Source organism: Austrofundulus limnaeus, unplaced genomic scaffold, assembly GCF_001266775.1.
Source record: "Austrofundulus limnaeus strain Quisiro unplaced genomic scaffold, Austrofundulus_limnaeus-1.0 Scaffold47, whole genome shotgun sequence".
NCBI lineage: Eukaryota > Metazoa > Chordata > Actinopteri > Cyprinodontiformes > Rivulidae > Austrofundulus > Austrofundulus limnaeus.
In genome coordinates this window covers 1,707,413-1,718,789 of record NW_013952449.1, presented here as the reverse complement: position 1 = coordinate 1,718,789, position 11,377 = coordinate 1,707,413, and the positions used below count along the sequence as shown (strand labels likewise).

The following is an 11,377-nucleotide window of genomic DNA, read 5'->3' as shown; positions in this document are numbered from 1 at the left end:
CTGTTCTTTTTTTCTTATAAAAGGCTAAATAAAACAAAAATATTGGTGGTAATTTTTGACTGTGTAACTTTACAAACGGCACCCCACAGCTGTGTGCCAGGCGTACGGCGGTCAGCTGACCTGCTGATGTAATTACAGATGAGACAGAAGCGAGTGGTGCGAGACTCCTTCTCCATGGTCCGCCTGAGAGCGGCCTGAGCCGGAGCCGTCATGGAGTCGGCCTCGTCCAGGATGATGATCTTGAACGGAGGACATGGCTTCCCACTGCAGATAAGGAAAACAACAGGAAATCATACACCCTCAGGGATAAATAAAGCATCTGTAAAAAGTAAAACTTTATCACAAAAAAAAAAAAAAAAAAAAAAAAAAAACCCAGCAATTACAGCCTCTTTCTGTTCTTATCCGTTTAGGTCAGGACATTAGGCAAACACAATTACAACATATTGTTGTATTTTATGTTGCTTTAGTTCCTTAATGTTTGCAGACATTTAGTTTCTGCAGAACTCTCTGAGGTTAGTGTCTCACTGGGTCGAGAATTCAGAATGTTATGTGTTGAACAACGCTAGCGCTTCCGCTAACGGCTAACCTGTTAACACCTGTATGCTAAGCAGTGTTTCCCATAGGAAATTGGTCTTTTGGGGTGGTGGTGGTGGTGCTACTTGTTTTATGCTCTGACTAAACACATTCATGTTGCTGATGCAGAAGAACAGGGAGGAAAACTCATCGACTCACTCCGGACGAGTCCCAGACACGGTGAGCTGCGCAAAGTTCTTGACTTTCTCTCTGATGACCTGGATCCCTCGTTCGTCCGAGGCGTTCAGCTCCAGAACTCTCTGTCTGTACAGCTCCGGGCTGAAGGAGGCGGTCGAGGAGAGCAGATGAAAAGGTGAGTTATCGACATGAAAACTAGGCCTGTGTATTGGGAAGAATTTGGCGATACGATACATATCATGACAGAGGGCTCACGATACGATATATCCCGATATATTGCGATACTGTAAGCAAGGCGATATTTTGCGATTTTTTTTTTGCTCCAAAAATTCTGTTAAATAAAAACCTCTTACTGGGAAAAAAAAGAAAGAAAAACCTAAATTTATTGTCTCAGAAAATTCTATTACGTAGACATGTGCTAGCCTTCTGTAACATGAAGGTTGACTAAAGTTGGAAAAAAGAGCACACGAGACACTTAATTTGGCTTAAAATAGAGACATTCTGATAAATAAGTAACTGTTTGTAACCTTACCTCAGCTTAGWAGGCAGAGGGTGTCGGTCTTTTCTGCACAGATTGAGCTATCAGAGCATGAAGCTAATGTTTACTCACAATGCTAATGCTCTCTTACTCTCTGGCACTCAAGAGGTAGAGGAGCCAAATGGCTGGCTCACTGCTGCCCACTAGTGGTCAGAGGCTGAACTACAACATAAAAATGAACGGCTGGCAGGAAAGTTGACATTTTAAACCTTAATTAAAAAATCGATACAGGGCTTTAGAATATCGATACAGTATCGGGAAATGAAATATCGCAATATTTTTAGTGTATCCATATTTTCTTACACCCCTAATGAAAACTCCAAAGAACGTCTCGCTGCTGACAAACCGTGGACTCACCCATAAAGTTCTCTGGTAGCAGCTAAGATGGTCGACGTCTTCCCTGTTCCTGGAGGACCGTAGAAAAGCAGGTTTGGGAGCTGAAGCAAGAGCAGAACTCTGGTGAAACAACACTCATCTGGACAAAATAACAAATCAGTTCAGAGAAGCAGATGCAAATGTGTTTGTTTCCTTTAAAACACTAAAATAAAGAAGTGTTTGTTGGAAATGGCACAAGTTGTGTTGATGTTTTGACAAGTCGTCACAGCTGAAAGTTTTAGGAAAGTCAGCTATCTCTGTTTTGAATGAATGAATAAAAACAAACAAAACTTTAACCCTTTATGACCAAAAAGGTTGAAGCAGAAGCCAATGGCTTGTTGTGCCTCACCTTACTATTCCTAAGGGATTCCCCAAAACACAAAATCAACAAAAAACATACATAAAAAGGCAGGGGGACAAAAAAGCACTGGACGGAACATTAATACTGAATATACAATACATCCTTGCTATACGCACCATTTTATATATACACAATACAAATCGTTATCACCATTTTTAATCAACAATAGTGAAGGAAATTTTGTAAGTGATTGAATGTTAGAACCAGTGTTGTATTTTTACTTTCTGATCATTGCAGACACAAGTTTAAAACAGAGAATGGGTTGGTGTGTGTTATCCTGCGTTCTGTCTGTAGCCTAAACAAAATGAGTTACAGCAGATGTAAAAGGCAACAATTCAGGGGTGTAACCTGGAAGAGCATGAAGAGGTTATAGGGTTGAATCATTATGATTCAGACAACTTGAAAAAGAAATATGTGAAATGCTTGTAAATATACTTTAATATGTCATAGAAACAGACTATAAAAGCATTGAAGCAACAAACTTTGAGAAAACCAAATCTCAAAACATTTGAAAATGATTGTACATGAAACGAGTTTCTTTGAGCTCCATTTTGTCGTTGAATGAACGACTCTAAGTAGTGACAATCAATAAAATAATCAGGGTCATGCTTACATCTGCTCCTTCTAAAGACTTCTTCAGCACTGCTACAACCTCCTCCTGGAAGGCCACATCATCCACACATTTTGGTCTGCTGGAGGGTAAACATAAAAAAAGCCCATAAAAATGATATTTATTCACTAAATACATAACACAAAATAACCCTCCTGACACGTTCAGTGGAGGAAAACTACAGGGAAAATGTGTTTTTTTTTTCTTCCTGAAAATATATTTTTGTTTGTCCTGGTAAATTTTCAACCTACTCATTTCCGGTTTACGTCAGCTGTACAGTTCACAAGATGTAACATTTTTGGAACCCAGTGTTTGTGTTTTTATATACTGTAGGGTTTATGAGTTTTAGGTCAAAAACGCATTTTCCCTGCAGTAATGTGGTAAAGCTCAAATTTCCCAGCTTTTCACCAGCCTTGAACGCAGCATTACACGTGAGGATGTGTACCACGATAAGCGCATTATTGTAAGGTTTTTCCATCACTCCGAGTCCCACTTACTATTTCTCCACCCAGGGAACAGCCTTGGCTCTTTTCTCTGAGCTCGGTCCTGCTGCTGACTTGTCTTTCTGAGGTCTGCTCGTTTGAGTCGCTCCTTTTAAAAACGCCTGCATGGTTCCTGACTTCAGCAAACACAAACACACCGAGCAGAGAGATGTAAACTCAAACACATACAAACATTACATCCGTCTTATAACAGGAAGGGAAGGGAATCTTTTTCAGGTGGACAAAAATATTACTCGTGTGGAACTATACCAATTCTTGTAAACCATGAGAAAGCTGAACATTATCTGTCTCGTTTTCAGGATGTATCGGTGCGAACAGACGCCCTTACCAGAAGACCCACACCCGGAGAGATGAACTACAGCGAGCTCTGACTCTGGTTTTACTTCAGACAAATCACTACCTTGGCAATTTAGCTGCAAAACACAACAGGAGCCTCCGAGTTCCCGCTCTGAAAAGCGGCAAAAAGCTTCCGCTGTCGTCATTGCACAGCGTCCAATCAAATGCGGCGAATTCATTCTGCTTCCTTAGTTATGGCGGGACTCCGCCCATTGCTTTGTTTTTCTCTGTGGTTTTTCTCATGTCATATTTCTTTTTTTCTGGTTTCATTAGCGGAAACTCTTCTCCATTTAAAGTAACTTTCTCCTGTTAACTTGTCCATTAGTTGTTAAACTCACAGCAGATGTTGTTGTGCTGAGAAGTGACTGCTGAGGGATGTTTACAACACAGCAGGAGACCCGGAGGTAGAAAAGCTTCTCTTGGGCCCAGAGACTTGTGTTGATGCCTGTGGCATAAAACCCGGACAGCTTGTGTATTTTTAGGAACATTTTATTTTTATTTTTTTATTTATATTTTCACACACCTTTTAAACTAAATGAAGCATTCTGCAGTTTATAAAACTACACTATCAAAAGGAAAAAAATTGTGTAGGTCTTCTGGACGGGTTCTTCTCTAATGAAACGTTTCGTCTCTCCTCCAAGAGACTTCTTCAGTCTGAGAGTTTCAGGCAAAATTCAGGCTTTTAAGCCCTGCCTCCATGTGACTGATACATCACATGGCTATCGTTCACACCTAATTAACACCTATTGTTAACAGAGGGTGGAGTGATACTGCCAATAGTAGCGCTGTAGGAGGGGGACAACTGAAAACGGAGGCCTCCACCTCTGTTTAATGATGGACAGTCTTTCTTTACAAAAATGGCTTCTTTTACTCCTCTCTCAAACCAACGTTCCTCCCTATCAAGAATGAGAACATCCTCATCTCTGAAAGAGTGACTGCTGGCCTGTAAATGAGTGAAAACTGCAGAGTTCTGGCCATTAGATGTAGCTCGTCTGTGTTGGGACATTCTTTTGAACAGTGGCTGCTTTGTTTCCCCGATGTATAACTGGTCGCAGTCCTCCTGGCACTTAACAGCATATACAACATTGCTCTGTTTGTGCCGGGGCACCGGATCTTTGGGGTGAACCAGCCTTTGCCGTAATGTGTTTTGGGGTACACTATCAAAGCATTTTATTCTCCTGGTGCTGAAATTCCTTTAAAATGTTATTTTTATTGTCATATTTTTTGTCAATACAGTTTTCATGTGACAAACAATTCAATCTTTTACATTTTTCATGTGCCTTTGTTATCTTTTTATAGTAATGTTATGCTTTAGGTACGCTCCCTTTAAAAAATGTCTTGCTTCCATAATTGCTCTCTGGCCACTTGTTCGCTTGCTTCTCATCACATGAAGCAAATCAGCCAATCACATGTCAGCAACACAGATATGTAGACTAATGATGACGAAACTGAACCACTGGATCAATGTGAAGCAGTTGGGTTGAAATGGGTCAGTGTTGACAAGCAAGGATATGATACAATCATAGCTGTGGTTTCCATCATGGAGGTATACAGTATAGAACTACGTATGGCGCCATCTGCTGGCCAACCTTTAATATTCAGCTGCATGAAACAATAAAAAAGCAAGGTGTCATGAAACAATGAGGCTTTGTGATTTATAATAAATATTGAAGAGAAAGAAATGAAGGATAAAAACAATAAGATCATTCCAGCTGAGATGGGGTTTAGTTTTCTCTTCATCTTTGCTGCTAACTCTCCAGTTTTCCAGCTACACTTCTGAAGAGAGAGGATATTGGATGAGAAACGACAGTCGACACAGTTTTGCACATTTAAAGAACAACTGTCATGCAGGAGAAGCAGAAACTCAGAAAATGTTAAATATTGTGATTTCATTTGGCTGCAAATAACGAAACAAATAAATGAAATATAATCTCAAACTAACTAAAAGGCGATGGATGAAAAGTGAAGTGTTGTGCAGGGCTGAGCCCCGGATGTTGGCACACCCTAACGCCTCTGGTTAAACTCCAGCTCTTGCAGGAGCTCTGTGTTGTGCTGATGAATGAGATCAGATCTTCCATCTCTGGCAGCTGCGCTCATACATGCTGAATATTCTGAAAGGCCTGGCAGCACAGATGTCTCAGGCTAATTGATGCACTCCCCACAGTCCCAGGAGAATATGGCCCCCGAGAGAAGCTGGGGGCCCTTCTCCGACATGGATTGTGTTTGTGAAAACACGGAGCAGGATCAGCAGAGGGCCTCTGGATGAACTCTGTGAAATGACAAGTGACAACCTGAGCTCTGTACATGTAGGCACAAAGGTGACCACGTTTTTGCCTGTCCGTTAGTAAAATTTCTCATGACCCATTGCACAGATTTGAATGAAACTTGCAAGAAGTCACCAATAGCTGTACGTCTACAGCTGATTAACATTTGGAGTCGACCCAATTTAAGATGGCCGCCACAGCAAAGCAAACTCAGCAAACACATAGATTACTGTACCTCAGTCAATTCTACCAATACTAAATTAAAAATTGGTGTGGTAGTGGCTGAGACTAACCTACAGCCCAGGTTCTGACCAACACTGGACTGCTCAAGATCTTGGTTTAAAACTTCATTATTAACTATGTGGATTCAACTCTGTCTGTTAGCAGGATATCTCACAAACCACAAAACCGATTTTAATAAAACTTTCACAAAGTAGTCATAGGATGTAAATCTACAATTGACTAACTTTTGGAGTCAATTAGATTTAGGATTCTGCAACCAAGTGATGTTAGGAAACACAAAAAGGGCAAAAATTCAGGTACTTTTTCAGATTCTAAGCTAAAACTTGATCAGGTAGTGAGTTTTTTTTTTACAACAAATATTAAAAAAAAACTACTTGGTGCACAAAACCTTTGAGTAGAACTTTAGCATAAATGTTGGCATCAGCCCTTTTTTATAATGTTTCTTTAATCAGACTGGATTTGAAGAAAAAACTTGATATCGCATGAAATTATGTCATATTTTTATTTTCAACTCTTTCAACATTAGATTATTTTAGTTTAAAATATCTAATTCAAAATGAATGAACAATGCTAAAAAGGCCCATTATATATTTTAATGATTCTAAAACATTTTTTAATCACTGAAATAAAAGCTGGTGAAGCTGAGCTCAGTAGTCCGGTCCTTGGACTCAGCTCCAGGATTTCTCTGGTGGACTCATTCAGCCCGTAGATATTACCAGTGTTTGATTTATCCCCCCCCCCCCCTCCCCGTTCTGTACAGGCAGGTATCTGATTCATCCTTCCTTTCTTTAACTCTTCCACTTCATCAGAGCACACAGAGCATCATCCAGGCAGGAGCAGCAGAGGCTCCCCACCCAGTGAGCCGGACGAGTTCCCTGGAAAAACCCACTGGATCGGCTCTTTCTTGAATCTGTTCTTTTTTGTGGATCGTTGTGGTTTTCCTCTGGATGTGACGTAAACACGTGGACCTGGTTGGATGTTGGATGTATGTTAAACTAAAGTTTTGCTGTTAAACTTTTACATTTTGTTGTTTTTCCTCTCTTTCGTTTTTAATTGACATGACAAATTGCTTCCTTTGTTTTCAGACAAGCTGCTACAGCATTTATTGTCTGATTAACTGGCTTCACTCAGCCCTGGGTGGGTACTTTATTATTTTATTTTACCAAACCAAATTTCATTTGAACTAAAAGGAGACTTCTGGTTCTGTTCACCAGCTGGGAGTGGCATTGTTGTTATCATCCTCTTTTCTTTTTTTTTTTGGCTAAGATCCGGAGGAGCTGTCGGTAATAGGATTTATTTGAAACATAAATAAGAAGAAACTGTATTAGAGGAAGAGGGAGGGGGGATAAAGAAGAAAACCTGGTGGGAGGAAATTAGATTACCGAGCAAAGGGTGGGGAGGGGGGAGATAGGTGACGACAGGAGGCGTGGCAGAGGCGAGGAGGAACTGGACGCTCCCCACACCCTGAGATGCTGTGCTGGCTGAAGGAGGACGAGATGTCGGTTCAGGAGCTGCTGGAGCGGGTGCAGTGTGTCATCACACACGTCGGTGAGTCATCACGCCTTTCTGCCCATCGTCGCCAACAGGAAAAGGTTGTTTCAGTCGGAGCATCCTGGAAGAAGAGCTTTGATGTGAAGTGTGTTGTGGTGGTGATGTGTGAGGTTTACTCTCATCAGGACCACTGAGGAGGGGAACAGGATGGAGATGAATCATGGTGTCAGGAAATGAAACAAAATGATCGTGTTTCATTTAGATTTGTTTAATCTTTTCCTCTGTTTTGTCCTTTGGGTGCTCTCTTTTCTGACTACAGTTGTCCCGTCCCCTTACCTCATCTTCCTCCTCCTCCTCCTCCTCCTCCTCTGTAGTTCTTCATCCGGGTAACGGTCTGATAGTGAAGTGGGTTAATGTGCCACTGCACTGTATTCTCTGTCACTGCATCGCCTGCACTGCACCGTAGCCCGGGGGGTTGGAAAGGGGAGGGGGCATCTGTGAAGACTGTTGCTATGGAAACTGAGCTTGAATTTGTGGAGTAAGCAGTCGATGAGTGTTTACACTACAATGAGGGAGAAACGACATTTTAAACGAGTAATCGTCTAGATTTACACTATTGTCTGTTGTTCATAGATTTACTAAAGTGAAGAACATCTTTGTTCTTCTGCCTGTTAGCAAACGATCTCATGAACCACAAGACGGATTTGGGTGAAACTGTCAGAAAGTAACCACTGAGTGTGCGTCTACAGCTCATAAACCGTGGGAATCAATCACATTCAAGATGGCCGCCACAGCTGGTCAAACTTGGCAAACACAAAAACGAAACCTAAAACCTAACAGAGCCTCACGGACAGAAACTGGAAGTTGGTTCCACAAGAGAGGAGCTTGATGACTGAAAGCTCTGCCTCCCATTCTACTTTTAGAAACTCGAAGAACCACAAGTAAACCTGCAGTCTGAGAGCCAAGTGCAAACTGCGGGAATCAAACACATTCAAGATGGCCGCCACAGCTGGTCAGCCTTAGCAAACACAAAAACAAAACCTAAAAGTAGACAGAGTGTCAGCTTCACCATCTTTAACTAGAAGTTGGTTCCACAAGAGAGGAGCTTGATAACTGAAAGCTCTGCCTCCCATTCTACTTTTAGAAACTGGAGGAACCACAAGTAAACCTGCAGTCTGAGAGCCAAGTGCTCTGTTAGGAAAGTATGGAACAATAAGGTTTTTAATGTAAGATGGTCCCAATCATTTCTACTGTTTTACAGATGGATCCCTTCTGAAGTGGTCAGTAGGTGCAGGGGTGCTGATTCTATACAACCATAGTACGAGAGAGCATAAATACCCACTAGATTGTTTTGCAACTGTATCTCAAGCTGAGATATATGCAGTCCACTAGGGTTGGGCAATATTGGCAAAAAAATTAATCACGATTAATTGGGGTATTTAGCTGATAACGATTAATTTGATGCTTAATGCCCTGGAGTCCCTGGACACCTTATGTCTTAGTCACAGGACCAATTTAGTGGGAAAGATTGCTCTTCATAAAAATCTGTTCCAAATTTTGTCAAAATTACAGACTTCAGGCTATACATAATTTTTTTAATTGTGATGATAGATAAAGAAATTACAGATTTTTTTAAATGTTCATCATATTTGAAGCGGAGAGGAGCACTGAGCAGATTGACTGGAGAAATCTCCCCTGGTGGCATTAATCGTATTAATCGTCAAGCGCCAAAAATTAATCGATTAATGTTCTTCTGACGATTAATTGCACACGATACGATTATGCCCAACCATACAGTCCACCAGTGTGTGGCATCTCACAAAGACCTTCAGTGTACACAGAAGGAAATATTCATCCTAACAGATAGCCAAGCTGCTAATAAAGCTCTCCGAGGGCCACACTTTACGTCATTACTGGCTTGGGAGTGTGCCGAAGCATCAACCAACTGGGGAGAGATAACAGTGTTACTGTTAAATGGGTACCAGGACATACTGGCATTTATGGTAATGAGAGAGCTGACTACCTCGCAAAACCTGGCCGTCAGGCCCACTTCAAAAGACCAGAGCCTGTCGTAGGTACCTCAACAACAGTCTGTAGGACTGCCCTACAGGCCTGGATTAGACGTCAACACTCATCTTAGGTTTGGGAAATTTCTCATCGCCCTGACAAGGAAAACTCTAAGCACACTGGTTGGAGTCCTAACTGGGCACAATCTGCTCCACTGCCACAAAATGGTGATGGGACTCCATGACAATGGTCTGTGTGATGCCTGTGGCATTGAAGTAGAGACCTCTTTGCACTACTTAGGCCACTACCTGGCTATGAGCAATCAAAGGTAAATTATTCTTGAGGACCCCTTTATGGATCCTGAGAAGCTCAGAACCCTGAGTGTTTCTAACCTTGTGTCCTTCATCAGAGGGACACGAAGGTCTGAATAAAGACTAGTGTCTTTTTGGGGAGAGCAATGGGCCCACTTAGGAGGCCTCTGCTCATGTGGATTCTTTACCCATCCCCAGTCAGCATAACCATACTGTAAGTATATTTGTGGGAGAATTGATGCTTTCTGCACAAACATCTCCACCCAGTCTCAACTTGTGTTGTCATGATGTCAGACCTGCGTTCTTTTGACTTCCTCTTCCTATTTGTTGTATGGACTGGGTGTTGGGGAGGGGAGGGAAATCACATCCTTTGGAAAAAGTCTGGCGTTCTGTGAGCTGGATGGAAGCCAACTGATTGTTCCTGCTCACAACACAACAAAACTACAGGCTCTCCAGAGGAACAAGAGAGCGCTGGAGGACACTTTCAGCAGGCAGCTCAGCGCTGAGCAGATAGACATAAAGATAAGTAACGGACCTTTTAGGTCAGGGAGGGGCAACTTAAATGATGGAAGGAGCTACAAGGTTTTGTTGACACTACCAGAGGGCCACATAGTGCTGCACTGGATGGAAATAAATCTTGTGACATTGCAGAAGCTTATCCAAACAATGCCACAGCGAATATGTGCCGTAAAGCTAAAGGAGGTCCAACAAAATATTATAGCTAATGTTTTTTATACATTGCAGTGATTTAAAATATTTCATGCTCAAATGTATAACAGTTGTATTCTGTTTTAATAAATAAGAATACAAAAAGTTTGGAGCAAAAAAAAAAAACATTTACTTTAGCATCCTGAAATGAAACGGCATGAGTAGTTGTAGTTCTGATAAATAGTCTATTGTTTATGTACTAGTGACTTCAGTAAATTTCTCATATTTAACTTTGTAGTGGGGAATTATGTTCAAATCTTTCATGGCAGACAGCCTCTCTAAGCAAACGAAACACATAGGTTTTCTTAAAATTTTCTTTTATTCAAATGTATTACATTAGTTTAAAAAACATTCAAAGCAGCTATAAGATTGTAAGATTCCAAAAGCTGCTTTGAGTGTTTTTCTGGTTAAAATAAAGATAAAAAAAAACAACAACTACAACTCCAGAGACTCAGTCAAAACCACACCAATTTTTATTCCAATATCTGAAAAAAAAGACTTATTTAAAGCCATTTCTGTGTTTTCTATGATCAGCTGGTTATTGCCGCCATCTTAAAACCACTTTGTTCCCAACAATTTTTTAGCTGTAGATGTAAACCCAATGATTAATTTTTTTCAGAACATTTCATTAAATCTATTCAGTGTCTTATGAGATGCTGACAGGCAAACGTGGTCGACTCCAACAATTATTACCAAAATTTTGAGCCAACTTTTCACACAGTTAGTAGCACATGAAGAACGTGTTGTGAATAGTGCTGTACTAAACGATTATTTTCTAATCAATTAATCTAATGATTATTTTTTCGATTAATCGATTATTCTAACAACAAATCTATAAGTTATTCTGATGTGAGTGCACTGGAAATTTAAAATGTTTTCATCAAATTAACAAGAACAGTTCTTTAATATTGTAATATTT

The 11,377-nt window shown here is 40.8% G+C and overlaps 2 protein-coding genes across 2 annotated transcripts in view; one reads left to right on the top strand and one right to left on the bottom strand.

The window, feature by feature from the left end:
- Positions 1 to 3,573, bottom strand: part of rfc4 (replication factor C (activator 1) 4) — an 8,479-nt gene extending 4,906 nt beyond the window's left edge. The window contains exons 1-6 of the mRNA XM_014008049.1: positions 3,427 to 3,573; positions 3,093 to 3,214; positions 2,599 to 2,677; positions 1,607 to 1,686; positions 733 to 852; positions 121 to 264 (exon numbers count right to left, since the gene is read on the bottom strand). Of these exons, the coding sequence (XP_013863503.1) occupies positions 121 to 264; positions 733 to 852; positions 1,607 to 1,686; positions 2,599 to 2,677; positions 3,093 to 3,205 (536 nt within the window). The 5' untranslated portion in view covers positions 3,206 to 3,214; positions 3,427 to 3,573. The remainder of the gene's footprint in view (positions 1 to 120; positions 265 to 732; positions 853 to 1,606; positions 1,687 to 2,598; positions 2,678 to 3,092; positions 3,215 to 3,426) is intronic.
- Positions 3,574 to 6,763: 3,190 nt separating this feature from the next.
- Positions 6,764 to 11,377, top strand: part of mcf2l2 (MCF.2 cell line derived transforming sequence-like 2) — a gene marked incomplete in the record, with an annotated part of 113,411 nt that continues 108,797 nt past the window's right edge. The window contains 2 exon segments of the mRNA XM_014008047.1: positions 6,764 to 6,926; positions 7,027 to 7,489. Coding sequence (XP_013863501.1) covers positions 7,411 to 7,489 — 79 coding nt within the window.